General features: G+C 35.0%; 1 protein-coding gene across 5 annotated transcripts in view; it reads left to right on the forward strand.

The window, feature by feature from the left end:
• Positions 1-16,395, forward strand: part of ZFHX4 (zinc finger homeobox 4) — a 231,534-nt gene that overhangs the window by 184,882 nt on the left and 30,257 nt on the right. For all 5 annotated transcript variants that reach the window (XM_089517489.1, XM_089517488.1, XM_089517492.1 and 2 more), the window contains 2 exons: positions 2,930-3,052; positions 15,069-15,202. In XM_089517489.1, coding sequence (XP_089373615.1) covers positions 2,930-3,052; positions 15,069-15,202 — 257 coding nt within the window. The remainder of the gene's footprint in view (positions 1-2,929; positions 3,053-15,068; positions 15,203-16,395) is intronic.

Genomic DNA, 16,395 nt, shown 5'->3' on the forward strand with positions numbered 1-16,395 from the left:
CACACACACACACACACACACACATATATATGAAATTCTGTAAGAGTAATAGGAATCATTTTAATTATTTAAAAAGTCTGAGTATATTTGTACATGTTGCGATTAGATTTTTCTGTATTTCATTAATGATGTGACACACTGCAAGAAATCTATATTTGTTTGCTGCTTCTCTGAAGACAGAGCAACTCTGCTAGCATTTTTGTCTGTAGAATATATTTCTAATGTGAAAGCCAATTTTATTTCTTGAATATGGCTACCATTGAAAAACCAGTACTGCCAATTTAAACAGTGCATAATAATGATATTAATTTTTATGGTGTGTATAAGTTACATTTGATTAGTTTTTTGCATGACTAAAATTTGCAAAGCCTTTATGGCCCCCAGGAGCCAACCTGTAATAAACAGCTCTCACCTTCGAAACCATAAAAGAGGCTTGCAGTACTTGAACATTAGATCTAATTGCCTTGCTACATCAAAGGAAGTACCAGAGGACTGAGAAAAATCACAGAAGGGAGGAGGGGGTTGAGGGCAGTTTCACCTCCAAAGGTTATGTGTTTGTGGCTTGGTGGAGCCCTGTAAAGTTATGGCCTAAAAACTGCTGTTTGCGATTAAGTTGATGGGGGAAAGTCTACTCTGCAATCTCTCCCTGCTGCTGACACAGAGTCTTTGTTCACATTTAGATTTCTCAAACTGTTGCCAGGGTCAGGCTGAGGTCAGACACCATGATGATGTATAGGAGAACATGTCTGGGAATTTCTCTCATACTTAAAACACATACCAGAAAAAAGAGCACCCTGAAAAATTGTCTGATGAGACCCAGATGATGATACTGTGGCTGTTCTTTTAGTACCTTCATGATTTTCTCCTTTCTCCTCCCCCCACACACATGTACCAACTGTTTTATTAATGCTTCCCACGACAGCCTTTACAATTTTATGCCCCCTCCAGATAAGGACACTCAGTATCACTTTGACACTTCATTTTCCTGTTGAAAGAGAATGGGCTGGTATATCTAGGAAAAGAAGATAATATGTCTGTTCTAGAGTATGGAAGTACCATCGGCTGCGTTAGGCCATGGGTTGTGATTATGTGTAAGGGTGGGCTCCCTCTGTCTTCCAGTGTGTGTGTGTATGTGTAGTTGGCATTAACACAGCCCAGTCTAGTCATGATCACAGGCTCACAGCAACCCAAACTGTGCTCCCCCTTCACCTTAACAAACAGAGTCTTGCTTCCAGCTGTGGCTAGGGAGCCTACAGTGTTTGATTAGTAATACCACAGAGAGGAGGATAGAAGAAGAAGTAAGCATGCTAATGACATGAGAATTGCTTATTCCATCTTTGCTAATCATTGCTGCATGTATTTTATTTAAAGAAGCAGTTCCCCACTCCTCTTTCCAGTAAAGTTGGATAAAATGAAAATTTACACCTAGTTTGCAAAGCACTCAACACAAAGAAATCAATGCAAAAAATTTTGATCACTTTTTAAATCCATAAATTGTAGGAAGCATTTCTGAAGGAATCTTTTTTGTAGGTTGACATTGTTGATTTCAATTGTTTGCTTGTACATACAGTTCCACTGCAGACTTGGCAAGTAAACCACTAAGTAGCAATTTTTCTGTGCTCAGCTGCTCCATATGACAGAGGATATTTCATTCTGCTGTCAGAATGTTATTAATAAAACATGGGGTGCAGAAGGGGCCACAATTTTCCCTTTCAATCACTGTAGCATTTACAATGAAAATTTTATGCAGTGTGTAATTTTCAGTTAATGCTTGACACTTAAAATGTCGGTAGTTGCATTTTGTATGGTTCCTGAAGGGTTAATTGTATCATGTTCCTTGTGTAAAAGCTCTGCTTATCAAAAGTGAATAGAGGAGTGTATGCAAATGCATGTCTGTGACCTTTTGCCTTTCCAGGGTTAATTTATATGGTCATTAAAGATTTTATGAAATTGAGCAGCCTGGTGGTTTCAATCCCATTTTACCTTCCCTTCCTAATTTATATAATTCCTACCTGAACTGTGGAATATGACTTTCTTCCCCCCCCCCTTTTTTTTTTTTTTTTTTTGTTTGTATTGCAATGAAAACAGCAAGCTGTGCTGTAGGGAGTTACAAGTCTGGTTATCTGGCATTACTCAGATTGCTAAAATTCATTAAAATGTGACATCAGCACAGTCAGAGACAAATGATCTCAAGATGAAAAGGAACAGTAGGCCTTTCACGGATTAGTGCTACATGGCCCCAGCATAGAAGCTAACTGCATAAACAGATTAATCCACTAGTAGCAGCATAGCTAAGATTTACAGAATAATTAAATTGGGTTGAATTACTGTGAAGATTTTCATGTAATCTAGCTGGTGTGAACATGTAAGTGAGGTGTGGGTAATGCCACTTTCTCAGAAGCAATATACCAAGTTGTGTCATTTACCCTGAACAGTTCCTTCTGGAACTGAAAAATTAGAGTTCTCAAGCTTTAGATTCAACACAGCACTTACATATTGCAATTATCAAGATTTGCAGACTCTAATGGGATTTATTTTTGAGGGTGTTGCTTTGCTTTCAAATATATTGCTACATGTGCTTTCTTTTGTTCACATATAAATTGTGTACCTTTCATATTGAGACAAATTATTTCTAGCCAATGAACAGGAAAAGAAAGATATCTGATCTATTACACTGGTTATCACTATATGTTCTGTCAAATGAATGTTTGCAATTTCTGGGCTGAATCTGTAAATTTACAATTTATTAATAATTAATATCTGATCTCTTTAAAGTGTCATTCCTTTTCAGTTACTCTGTTCTGTTTCTTTCTTTCTTTTTAAAACTTTCTCATTAAATTTAGTGCTAAGCGTATTAAAGATCATGTTTACAGCTGATGTTGAATGCTCCCTAAGTTAGCTTCTTTTAATTTTTTATGCTCATTCACAGAAGAACAAGTTGAAGATGCAGAAGGTTCTGCTAAAAGCTCATCAGTGTCTGTTGCTGATGATAAAGACACGCGTGAGAAAGAGAGAAATAATAGTGAAGGCAAAAAAACTAGTAAAGACCCGGGTAAGATGCTAGAATTTTGTCACTCTTTTAAAAATCTTATTAAGTAGTCTTTCATTTAAAACCGTCTGGACATTCCTATTATTATCTACTGCATGTGTATTTTGCATGTGATTTCTATCAGTAGCCTCCCATTGACCTATTTTTAATCATAACCATCTGACAGCATAGATGCGGATAAGTTGAAGAATATTATAGGACGACTGGTGAGATTATTTTTTAATCAAATCAGTTTGTGTGCTTGTAATTTTTTAAGCGCCTTTCATTAATCTTAGCTGTACTTGTGATTCCTCTGATGGTATATTAATTTTTCATAAGCATAGGATTAGATGCCCCTTGAAAATTTTCCACTGTTTTCAGTTTTTTCTACTTTACAGCAATAAGAATGTAGGAATGCTTCTTCTCCCATCCACCCTCTGTTCTTGATATATGATCACTTATACTCAGGAATTTTCTCTCTTCCTGGGCATTTATCTGGTATTGGTTTTTTTTAAAAAAAAATACGCAAAACCCACTGAAAAGGTTTACAGATGATTCAGCCTAAGAAAGAGGAAATATCATTGAAAACGGATTATGAGTTGGGTAATATTGATCTCTGGGAATATATGAGCCCAGTAATGAAAGCTACTGTCTTTGAAAACAAAACTTCTATGTCATGACATTTACTTGTGCACAAACAAACCCAAGGCCAGCATCTGGCATGAATACACAAGGCTTTCTATGTGTTTGATTTGGCAAATGTGTGACTTCATCTATGCTTTTTATGTATGAGATGGAAATCTATGGTCACAATGAATATTACATTGGCTACTTTTGCTGCACGCTATTCCTAGTTACATTATGCTGGATTCACTGAAGCAGAAGAAGTGCTGAAACAGGTTGAAGCCTATTAGTTTCAGGTAGTCATATATCTTGTCCTTGTATCCTACTGACAGCAGCATATAAAGGAGCTTGTATTCACCATAAAGACATTTAGTTATACAGAAAATAACATTTTACATGCAAATTTACTTAAACCTGAATTGTTCAATTTTTGTAAAAAAAAACTCTTAAAATATTGCTCCTAAGACATAAGAAATATAAAAATGTTGTTTCATCTTTTTACCAAATTCATTCATATTTAAAGGAATAAAATTCATTTTGTGATTGGTATTACATCATTATTACTTATTAGAAACCTCAGTTACACTGAGGTTATTTTATTTTTAAAATCAAGAAACTGAAGCTTTGTGACAACTTGGTCTGTAGGGTACAACTGTCCTTTCATTAGAAGGTGACATATGAAAGAGTACTGTAAAAGTCATTGCTTAGACTTATTGTGTGTCATTGTAAAAAAGCAATAAAAAGAGACAAAACCATTTATGAAACATCTGTTTCTATCCACATGGTTCATGAAGGAAGCCTTGATATATATTGCAGAGACATCTCTACCTGGTTTATCTATAAACAAAACAAACAAACCTCTAAGTATTACAAATGAAAATGTTAATTGGTCAAAAGGCAAAAATTGTAATTTTCTGTAGCAATAGTGTATAGAAATTTTCAAGATCTCAGGAGGATTAAACTCTCAGAAGGACCAGATTTATTTATGGCTGATATTCTAGCTGTACAACAACAAAATGTGTAACATTGATGATAAATTTATTACTATTATAGACCAGCTTCCATAGTTAGAAAATAAACAAATATAGTGTAAAATTCTTTTTTGTTGTTTATTTAAAATAGATGCTAAAGGCAAACTTTTCCTGGTTGCTCTTACAGGAAGCTTTGGAAAATAGTTCTTGTTTCAAATTCTCAAACTGACCTTTTGAATCCTTTGACTGAATTCTTAAATTAATTCTGCATGTGAAACATTCATTCCACAGGCTTAATTCTCAACACAGTTGACAACTATGCCTAATGATGGCATAACTGCTTATATATAATTGAATGTTAATTTGGGATTTCTTCTCCTGAATTAAATGTTGAAAGTCTTGCCAGTCCCATGAAAACCAGTAAGATAATCACAACCTTAACAAGTTAGACAGGAAAATGCTATCATCTCTCTTTAGCATAGAATCTATTAGAAAAGGGAGGATTAACTTGTTTAGTGCCCAAACATTTATGTAAACTGTTGTTCTGTATTGCCTTCCTTATCAGACTGGGACTTTCAAAAGTAGACTTGCCAATAAGCAAGCTATGTTTGCTGAATATTCATTCAGAAGACAAGGGCCTCCTAATGCCTCATTTATATTGTCATTTAAATCAAGTGCCACTTTAGATTAATTATAATCCAAATTACAACTCAACACAGTGTAAGAATTAATATGGAATTTATCCAGATTAATACATTTGCATAGAAAATGTAATATATTTCTGACATGGCTAAGGGGAACATTTTTAATAAGGTAGTAAACACAAGGAGCAATGGAAATTCACCTTAATTATTGCCATAAAATATTTAATTCTTTTCTAATTGGAAAGAATACTGTACCAGTTTTTATATCTGCAGAATTATTTTTGATCTGAATAACATTAAAATGTCAGAAGTTCTATATTATCTTCATCAAACTCACTGGTTCATGAATAATGAAACATTTATTTATAGTTTTCTCGGTACTTTATTACATTAGTGCATACAATTTATGAGCTATCTTCCTATGTTATCATAACCTCTTTGTAACCACTGTTTTTACTTATGGATTTTAAACATTACAAACTAGATGATTGCCATACTTCACTACAATTCAGGTGTAATAATAATACTTGATTTTTATAGGACAATGTTTATTCAGAAGTCCCACTAAATTTATGAGGCTTACTCCCTAGTAAGGATCCATAGTAATAAATATTTATCTATTGTTAAGTCTCGTTTTGGATTTAAATACACTATATTCATTTATATTATATGTTGTTCAGAAACCTACAATATTTAACAAAAGAGTGAAGAACAGTGTGATTGGCGTGATGATATAAGAGTATTATTTTTAGCATGAGGACCACTTCATATATCACAACCCCTTATGGACATGGACTATGCAGTGAGCCATAATGTTTATATCCTGGTTATGTCATGGTCAGTCTATCACATGGAGTTTGCACAGTATTGCACGGTCTTGGCAACTACAAATGTTATGGCACTTTCAGCCCAACTACATTGGTTCACATGCAGTACTATCATCATGTCCCATCACACAGAACATTATCACATGCATGAAGCAGACACTAAGTGGTAGATCATATTTTTAATAATTGCCATCTATAGAAAATAGCTGCCTTAAATTGTCTATCAACTGTCTGAAAGACACATATGTGATATAGTAGAATATTTTCCATAAAAAAGTCATGATTTAGATCCTTTCAAATCTCCCTGTTAAATAACACATTGTCAGTTCTGTGAATAGTGCAAATGTCACATAAATCAGACCATACTCCTTTAAACTGCTGCTGTTTTGGCAATTGCTAGTCATGCCAAGGCTTAACTTTGGCTCACTTTTTTCAAAGGAAACTTGTAAAAATACTAAATTCACCACAGAAGGTGCATACTAAACCTAGTCAATGTACTGCATTTGTCCCAATGAACAGAATAATAAACAGACCATTACAGTAGCTAACATATGGAATTTACATATTCTTTCCTTTTTATCTCTTCCATTTTTGGTTTGAGTGTGAAGTTTAGAAAATATTACGTTCCTATCTTCTAACATTTACAGCAGAATTCAGTACCTTTCTACTTATAGTTCAATTCCTTTGAGTTATTCCTGAGCCAGGTAGATATAGGGTTGGACTTTTAAAAACTCAGACGATAGTAGCTGTGGCCTGCTGTTGCTGGCAAGAGGTACCAAACCCTGCTACACTCTCCAGACACAGAAATCTGCCTCTTGGTTCATGTCCATGCTGAAAATAAAAAGTTGTGCAGACGAAGTAATGAGTTAATTTTTTAAAAGCCCAAACAATGAACATCCTGTGGAATACAATTAAGTCCATTGGCCTTCTGTATCCATGGATTCTGAATCCACAGATTCATCCATCTATAGCTTGAAAATATTTTTTTTAAAAAAAGCAAATCTTGATTTTGCCATTTTTAAAAAGTGGTGCCATTTTACTACACTACTATATATAATGGCACTTAATCATCTATGAATTTTGGTATCCACGGCCGATCCTGAAACCAAAGCCAGCAGTTACCAAGAGCCCACTGTACTGTATTACAAAACAGAAATAATGTGCCTCATTCACAATTGTGCATATTGTAGACCATTCCGCCAAACGCAGCAACCAGGTGAGGAGGACAGTAGTCAGATAAACAGCCTAGAGGCCTATGATAATTCCAAAGGACCTAGCTGAGAGAAACCATCCATGAGATAGCCATCACCCAGACACTCCACAAATTGCCTGCTCTGTGGAAGAGTGACAAGAAAGCCATTGATGAAATCAGCGCATACCACAACCCATTTGGAGTGTGCAAAAAAAGTTTCCTGGTCTGGTGAAGGCAAAAGTGAACTTTTTGATCGTAGTGTTAAATGCTAAGTGTGGCACAAAGCCAACATTGCTTACATGAGAATATCATCCAGTAGTGATGGATAGTGGTAGCAAAATGTTGTAAGAATGCTTTTACTTAGCAGGAACTGGCACACTGGTTAGGATAAGGTAATTCTGGAGGAAAAATTCTTGCTCTGCAACAGATCTGGGGACTGGACAGAGGTTTCTGTACCCAGCAGCACAGTGACTCTAAAAACATAGTCAAAGTAACATTGGGGAACAAGAATGTGAGTGTCTTAGAAAGGCTCAGTTAAAGCCTAGACCTCAATCCAACTGGGAATCTGTACCAATACAATGTTGCTGTTCGCCAACAATCCCCATCGAACCTCACAGAGCTGGAGCAATCTTCCCATGAAGAACTGGTAAAAATTGTAGTACTGTATTCTGATGCACAAAGCTAACAGAAAGTTACTCCCAAAAGTTACTCCCAAATATGCTTCTACCAAGTATTGACTGAAATCAAGGAATACATAACCAACAAGTGCCAATGCCAGTTGTTTTTCATATATTTCATTCTTATGGCCCCATAAAGATAGAATCATAGAGTTGGAAGAGACCGCAAGGGCCATCCACTCCAACCTTCTGCCATGCAGGAAATCTATATCAAAGCATCCCCAACAGATGGCCATCTAACCTCTGTTTAAAGACCTCTAAGGAAGGATACTCCATTACACTCCAAGGGAGTGTGTTCCACTGTCGAACAGCCCTTACTGTCAGGAAGTTCCTCCTAATGTTGAGGTGGAATCTCTTTTCCTGTAGCTTGCATCCATTGCTCCAGGTCCTAGTCTCTGGAGCAGCAAAAAACAAGCTTGCTCCCTCCTCAATATGACATCCCTTCAAGTATTTAAACAGGGCTATCATATCACCTCTTAACCTTCTCTTCTCCAGGCTAAACATCCCCAGCTCCCTAAGTCATTCCTCATAGGGCATGCTTTGCCCTTAACAGTGTTGAATACCTTGTGTACATCAGGTGATAACCATGTCAGTTAATTCCATTTCAGTGCCAGGTTGTAACAGAACCAAATATTGATAAGTCAAAGGGGATGAATATTTCTTCAAAGCACAGCATTTTGTATTTATAAGGGGATTGCATCTCCACACATGTATCCTCTTGACTTTGTTTTTGTAATTTGAACCAGGGTTTAAAGTCAGCCAGGGATCATCTGGCTTTAGTTCTGGAAACCTCTGTGCCACTGTTCAGTCCTTGAATATTGGGAATTAGTAATTAAAAGAGACGTTTTCCTGTACCACTGAATAGCCACAACAAATCCTGGGTTTGGGCAAAGGGTTTCCTTGGCAGAGTGCATGCTTTCGAAAGCACAATACTGGCACCTGTTACATACAAAACTGACTACTGATCTAAATTATCTTACAGTTGAACTATTGTGATTGTTATTTATCTTAACATGTCATGGTGCTGAGCTCTTGAAAAAGGCTGAAGTGATTTATCTCTGCAGCACTAGCCAGGTTTATTTTGTTTCTCTTATATTACATTCCTCCTTTCCCCCTTAAATGCAGGCGATAGCAGCACAACTGTGTTTTTTTCTACTGGCATATGTATTGAAAAATACACAGAAAGAATCTTATTGACACATGCATTGTGATGTAACCTACATTACTGTACTAGTCTGTCTACCATGGAAACCTCTCTGCAGAAGTAAATACTTGTAAGCTCTTGTGATTTAACTATATAAAAGAGGAGAAGCCTACCAAATAGATAAAGTTCAAAAGTGGCAGGAATTAGTTATCACTCTTGTACATTCCACTGTGGCATATTTGGCAAGTCTATCTTTTGTTATATTCATATTTTCAAAAATGAATATTTATTAACTATTAATACCTCTTATAAAGAAAAATACAGATGTGTACACTGTGATTCTGTTAGGTTTTTAGAATTTGTAGGACAGTGTAGAATTAGAATATAGTATCCATATGCTGTTATTGCAACTTTTTAATTTTCTTATATATCTACATATTAATGGGTTAGCTGTTCAGAGCCAGAAAATACAAACTAGTACATCTAATTATACTATAAAATCATAGCATAGCATTATGCATAGTGTTTTCTTCTATAGATACCAACTAGAAATGTAAAATAGAATAGAATGTTGAATAGTACTTGTAGGGGTACTTTGTGACTGTTCAAGGGCACTGATAGTCTGAATATGATAGAATTTACAGATACTAACAACTTTGAAAATCAAAACTGAAGACTAGGGGTTGGGTTTTGTAATGATAAAAATATAGCATCTTCTAGATATGATTTCACTAACCCATCAAATGTTTTCCAGACTAACACATAATAGCTGAAGTGTATTTTTTTTCCAGGGAAATTTAGTAAGATATCATTGTATCAATAAATACTGTCAGCTCTTAGATATTTAAAACTTTAGTGCATATATGTCTGCATTTGGCAATCTTTTCCCCACTAGACCAAAAACAAATTCTCTAGAAAAGTAGGAAAATTCCAGTAAAAGCCCTCATAAGATGTCACAAGACTCACAGTGACTTTATTTTTATACTGAAACAAATTAGCATGACTATAAGAAAACAAAAAAAAAAGTCAGTATAAGGTGATGCTGGCTTTTTAGATATAGAAAATGAAATGCCCATGCTGCTGTTGTCATGATCCCCAAATGCCATGTAAACAGGTTAGTTCAAGAAATGTTACATGTGCAACACTCATGTGCACTGAGTGGACAGCAACAGTTAGAATGGAAAATATGTCAATAATCAGGCTATATCTAAATGCCTTTTTAATCAACATATTAATCTCACCAATCCTTTGTTAAATACATGTTTAAACACTTACCAAGATGGAAATTAGGAAATGTCTCGGATGTTTTTCTGTGCATGCTGGTCTATACACAGGTCCCAACTTCACATTACAAACCTCCAACTTAGATTTTTAGAAATGTTGCTTTTCCTGTGTGTGTGTGTGTGTGTGTGTGTGTTTGTATGCACTTTGTGGTATGTGTATGCACCATTTATCTTAATGTGCAAAGGCTATTTTTAACTTTGTGAGGGTATTTCAGCATCCATGAAGATTCTGGTGGATTTATATTTATGGATAATGGATGATTAAATGTAGTCTTCCTGGTATTATTGAACTCTTAGTAGATTCCATTCCCTAACTTCCCTAGCATTGTTCCCTTAATGTTTTGGTATAATTGCTACTAAGGGAGTTGCATTTCAAGGCATTGGGAAGGTAACAGCTTGAGAAGGCTGCTATAGACTATTATATCCTTCTAGGGCACCTACTGGAGATGAGCTTTCACTGCCCTGAATTTACAAGATCCTTTACAGATAAGCAATATTTTACAGATAAAATTGGATTTTTAAAATTGTTACAGTCAGCCTTCTGTATCCACGGATTTTTTTAGGCACGGATTCAACCATCCACAGCTTGAACATTTTCAAAAATTATATATATTCCAAAAAGCAAACCTTGATTTTGCCATTTTATATAAGGAACAGAATTTTACTTTCATTGTATTTAATGGGTCTTGAGCATCCACAGATTTTGTTATCCATCGGGAATCCTTGAACCAAACTGCAGTGGGTACCAAGGGCTCACTTTATTCTGTTGGAATATTTGATTGGTTGCACATAGGGGGAGTGCTGTAAGCAAAGAAGCAAAGAAGATGACAACATAGGAGGTGGAAAGCAGGGAGTGATGTTAAAGGAGATGGTTGTCCTATTTTAGCTTAAAGTATTGTTATGAACAAAAAAAAGCATAAGGATTTATTTGTGTGGAAAGTTTACATCACATAACTTTGGAACTATCTAAAGTTCTCGAGGAAACTCACAATCTAATCAAAATACAGTTTAAAAAGTTATCAGGAATTTTGGCTTCCTCATTTATTATAGGCTGCTCCTGATGTCTCACATGGCTCCTGGCTCCCAGCATCAGATACAAGAGTTGCAATAGTATAGCAATGGGGTTCCTTCCTGCAAGGTTATAACTACCATTCTTCAGCTAGGGGTGCATATAATGTATATTGTAGACATAAAACTGTTTGACACCACTTTCAGTGATGTAGTTCCATCCTAAGGAATCCTGGGACTTGTAAGTTTTATAAAGTCTTTAGTCTTCTCTGCTGAAGAGTGCTGGAGCCTCACAAAACTACAAATCCCAGGTTTCTGTAGGATGGCACCATGGTAGCTGAAGTGGTGTCAAATTGCATTATGTCTATGCTGTAGATGTACCCTAAGTTTTTGGATCACATGAAGTTTCAAATGAATTAAAGCCATTATGAAAAGGGCTTGCAGACCAACTAGATTTTAGATTCCTTCTCAGAACTGTGTTTCTTCACACAGGCTATCTCCTGCAGTTTCTGGTGGCAAATAGCTTGCAGTGGCATTGTGTCCATAAGGGGCAAAGATTTTATGAGTTTCCCCCTGTTCAGCCGAACCACACACCCCAAAAAAACCCAAACAACAACCCCCAACCTTGCCTTGGGTCTAGAGGACTGAAGAAAAAAAAAACATTTGGGCATTTGCATTAGCTTTAAGAAGAACAGTTCTAGGGACTTTTTGTATTGTTTTAATGTAATGCAAGCCATTTTGGAGAGAATTTGATAAAAAGACACATTTATCTATTTATAAATCCTCTGTCTACATTTAACCACTGGTGTGATTTTCCAGAACATGAGGTGAATTCTCCTTCCATTTCAATGAAATACTTTGGTTCTTCATCTATTTCTCATAAGTCTTTTAAAAACACTTCAGCTAGTCTGCAATCCTAGATCTACTTACTTGGGACCACTAAAGTGAGTGCCATTTACTTCAGAACAAACATACATAAGTGTCATTCTGAGCTATTTTGGCTAGTATATTGTCATAAATGAGGCAAGAGAAAGTGATACTGGTGAAATACCTTGTTTTGTTAATCTGACCCAATGTCAGAATAGTTGAGACAGTAGCAATACACACAAATGTGTGTATGCACACTAAGATTACATGTTCTTTGATTACTGATATTATTATTATTATTATTATTATTATTATCCTTTATTTATAAAGCGCTGTAAATTTACACAGCGCTGTACATACAATCTTTTAATTAGGCAGTTCACTGCCCTCAGGCTTACAATCTAAAAAGACACGACACAAAAGGAGAAGGAAGAAGGGAATGACTTCCAGTAAATCACAAAATAAAATCAGGCCAAGCCCTTTCAATTGTATAAATATTTTGTTTGTAATTCTACATTTTAAAAAATACAGTTGCAGAATGTTTCTTAAATACAGTAGGAATTAAAGACATTGCAAAATATATAGCAGTGGATTTTATTTAATTTCTTATAAATATATTTATGCATTTAAAAACTATCTGCACAAAAATATTTTTCAGAATTGTTCTTCTAACAAGGTTTTGTATTACCTTTCAAATGACCTCTCAATTTTCAGAAAAAGTTTTTAAATATAAAATACAATTCTATGATTCTAGTAACACCAATAGAAGGGATGTAGAGAAGAGACAAAGTCTCCGGATGTTGGCCACTGTGTTTCAGGCTAGTAATATTTAATGACCATTTTCAGGGGCTGATAAAAAATATTTTTAAAGGATAATATATAAACAACAAAAATTATAACAGGAGATGCAATAATTTGCAGCATTCGTTTTGCCTCAGGATGCATGTACTTTTGGTACACGCTGAAAAGAATGGAATAGTAAATATTCTCCCTCCTCAAAATATCAGTAGCCAGGCATAAACTCTGGAAACACTCATTTTGAAATCCCTGTAGGCATTTTTAAAGTTGCACTATAAATAAAATTTTGTACTTGTATAAGTTCATTTGGGTGAATAGGCATTTCAAAAATCGAGCTATTTTACATGCATCTTGATGCAAGATATATGTACAGAAAATTGATATTGTAACTTGTCTCCTGTTATAATTGTTGTTGTTCACGTATTGTTCCTTTTCTTTCTTATATCTTTAATCAGCCCCTGAAAAAGGCTATTAAATATTACTAGGCCAAAGCATGGTGAGGGTAATTTCAAGAATAAAATACTGATAATCCTTTTCACACAAAAGAGGCTAATTAAATGAATAAAATAATCTTTTTCAACACCCTGATACTTTGTTTCTTCTCTGTATTCCCTCATATCTTCCTTCAACCAACCCATTTTCTTTGTATTCTTTACAAGTATTTTTAAGCTTTTTATTTCAATAACTATGACCTTATTTTAAAATTAATATCAGGTTATTAGACAATGAAGTACAATTTGTTCATTTATATGAACTCTGTATGGATTTTTAAAAATCAAGATAAATCTTCATGCACAGCATTCAGTCAGATTACCCCTGGACAATATATTTACGTTGGGTCTGATAGCAATCAATGGTTTAGCTTCATTGCATTTCAAGACATATTTGCACCCAGTTGTCCAGTGATAGTGTCCTCACCCTGGAAATAATTTAGTTGCAAATTGACTGGAAGATGGTGAAAATTGAAAGTTAAAATTAGAAATACTCATAATAAACAGCAGAAAAAAGGTCAGATGATGCCACGCTATGATGAGATTGGAATGGTTGGTAAATGAGGTTTTGTGTTTGTCATGAGATGTATGTGACATGCCTACCCAATGCTGTTGTAATATCCAGCCTAGCAGAAGAGATTATCTGGCAAATTGATGCTGGAAAGAATTTTCTTATGGACTGGGAAATTAGAATTGCACTCTTTTCTTTGATGTGTGCAAGCCTGGCTATATTATAACCTAGCACAGACTGAATATTAAATATATATTTGCTATGGACAATAACAATTCTTTACTCATACTGTTCCTGTATTTAAGTACAATATACCATTTTAACCTCATTACATAAACATTCTGTGAAGCAAAAATGACTAGTCTTTGCATAAAATTAAAGTTTATTTGTTTGAAAAACATGCTTTCTCATTTTTCAGTGTGTTTTATACAGACATAGTTATGCTTAGAGTAGGCTTTTTGAAACCAGTGAAATTTCAATTAATTGTGTCTTACTTATATCATGTTAATTTCAGTGGATTTTCTCTATATACACCCAAGTCAATCTTTACCAAATTTAGTATAAAAGTTGCAACTAATAAAGTCTTATTTGAATAACATAATAATTACTGTTTGTAGATATTTTAGAAAAAAATTATATACTTCATTAATTTTTGAAGAATAAAGAATTGACTATGAAACTTGATTCTGTTTAATGTAATATAAAATTATAGTCTGAAATACTAAAGAGAACTAGTTATTGATTACTGTATAGGGCATCATAAGGTTATCTAAACTAGAGAGAAGAGTACATTTTAATGTATTTATAGAGTCTACACTACTTCAAAGATAAGTGTGCTGTCAGCTTTGTAACTGTTCAGTTTCAAAAATACTTTTACTTGAGTAAGTAACCCTGCAGTATTTAAAATTGCAATGAGAGACCCTAAGGGATCAGAGTCAGAGGAAACCACAGTAATAATGTTGGCTTATTTATAATGTTTTCTTACCCATTGTTTTGGAAACAGGAATAAACACACCAGAAAAGGAATCAAAAGTAAATATTGCATCAGGGGAACAACCACTAATTCCAGCTAAAGAAGAAGATGGTGCATCCAAAAAGTCCAAACTTTCTGAGGAAAATAAGTTTGTTCATGAACAGGTGAATGGTTAATGTCTCTCTCTCTCTCTCTCTCTCTCTCTCTCTCTCTCTCTCTGTGTGTGTGTGTGTGTGTGTGTAAATCCTCTGCTATGTTCATTCATTATATGTTGAATCATCCTTGCCACCATTGGCAGCATTTTTATATCACATGAATTCAAGGCGAGGAAGCACATTTATTGTGAGAGCCAAATCCACATCCAAACATAGTTAATACCAGAACATGATCTTCAAAAGAAGTTTTTTTTCTCAGTTCTACCACCATCACAGGCTCAACATGTGAGAGAGCCTTCTGAGTGGGTGCTCCCACAGTTTTGAACTCTCTTTCTCAGGAGGCTTGGCTTTTGTATTTTATATAAATATATTAATTGTTTTATATTTTTAACAGTATTTTTAAAGAGTTTGCATTTTTGATTTGTTATACAGTATTAATGTGGTGTTTGAATTTTGTTTTAAAATTCTACTGTTTTGTTTTTGTTGTTGTTTTTAAGCATCTTTTTGGGGCTGCCATGGGTCCAATTTGGGAGAAAGGCAGCATATAAATAAAATAAATCAACAAAATCATAAATAAACATGTCAGATCTGATTACTAAAATACAATCTGCTGACACTATTTGTATGCTTGGTAACTAAAGAGTGATGAAGTATGACATAGAAAACCAATCTGAGAGCAGACATTATAACAAGTATAGTGAAGGGGACTTCAAGGATGAAAATCAAATCTGCCCATACTCAAACCCTGTGTGAAAAATTTCCAGGCATTTTAGTCCATAATGATATCTTCCATTTTCCCCATTTCCTGATTTGCAGTGTAAGATACAGTATGATGTAAACCAGGGTTTGGCATGTGAAGTACAATGTTCTTCTACGTCAGATCCCAGCAATCTTAGCCAGTGTAGCCCATGGTAACAAATGCTGTCCAAAAACATTGGCAGGCCCTCATGATTCCCACCGCTAATGTCAACAGATGTCGCAGATAAAACACCTGTAGTGTGAACAACCTTGGGGAGTACACTTTTGTGATAGCAAAAACTACTATCAATACCAAAGTATAGTCCACTTTGATTAGTTTCCTTCTTTCTTCAAAACGTGGACCTTTTCTTGGGGAGTAGCTGCTTTCTTGTATTAATTGTGTGTGACAGAAATAGAAGGGAGAGAAAGTAGTGAGCAATAAATGTAAGATCGTCTAATCCTGG

This window comes from Sceloporus occidentalis, unplaced genomic scaffold (genome assembly GCF_023333645.1).
Source record: "Sceloporus occidentalis isolate IW3139 unplaced genomic scaffold, rSceOcc1.0.p SCAF_3, whole genome shotgun sequence".
Classification (NCBI taxonomy): domain Eukaryota; kingdom Metazoa; phylum Chordata; class Lepidosauria; order Squamata; family Phrynosomatidae; genus Sceloporus; species Sceloporus occidentalis.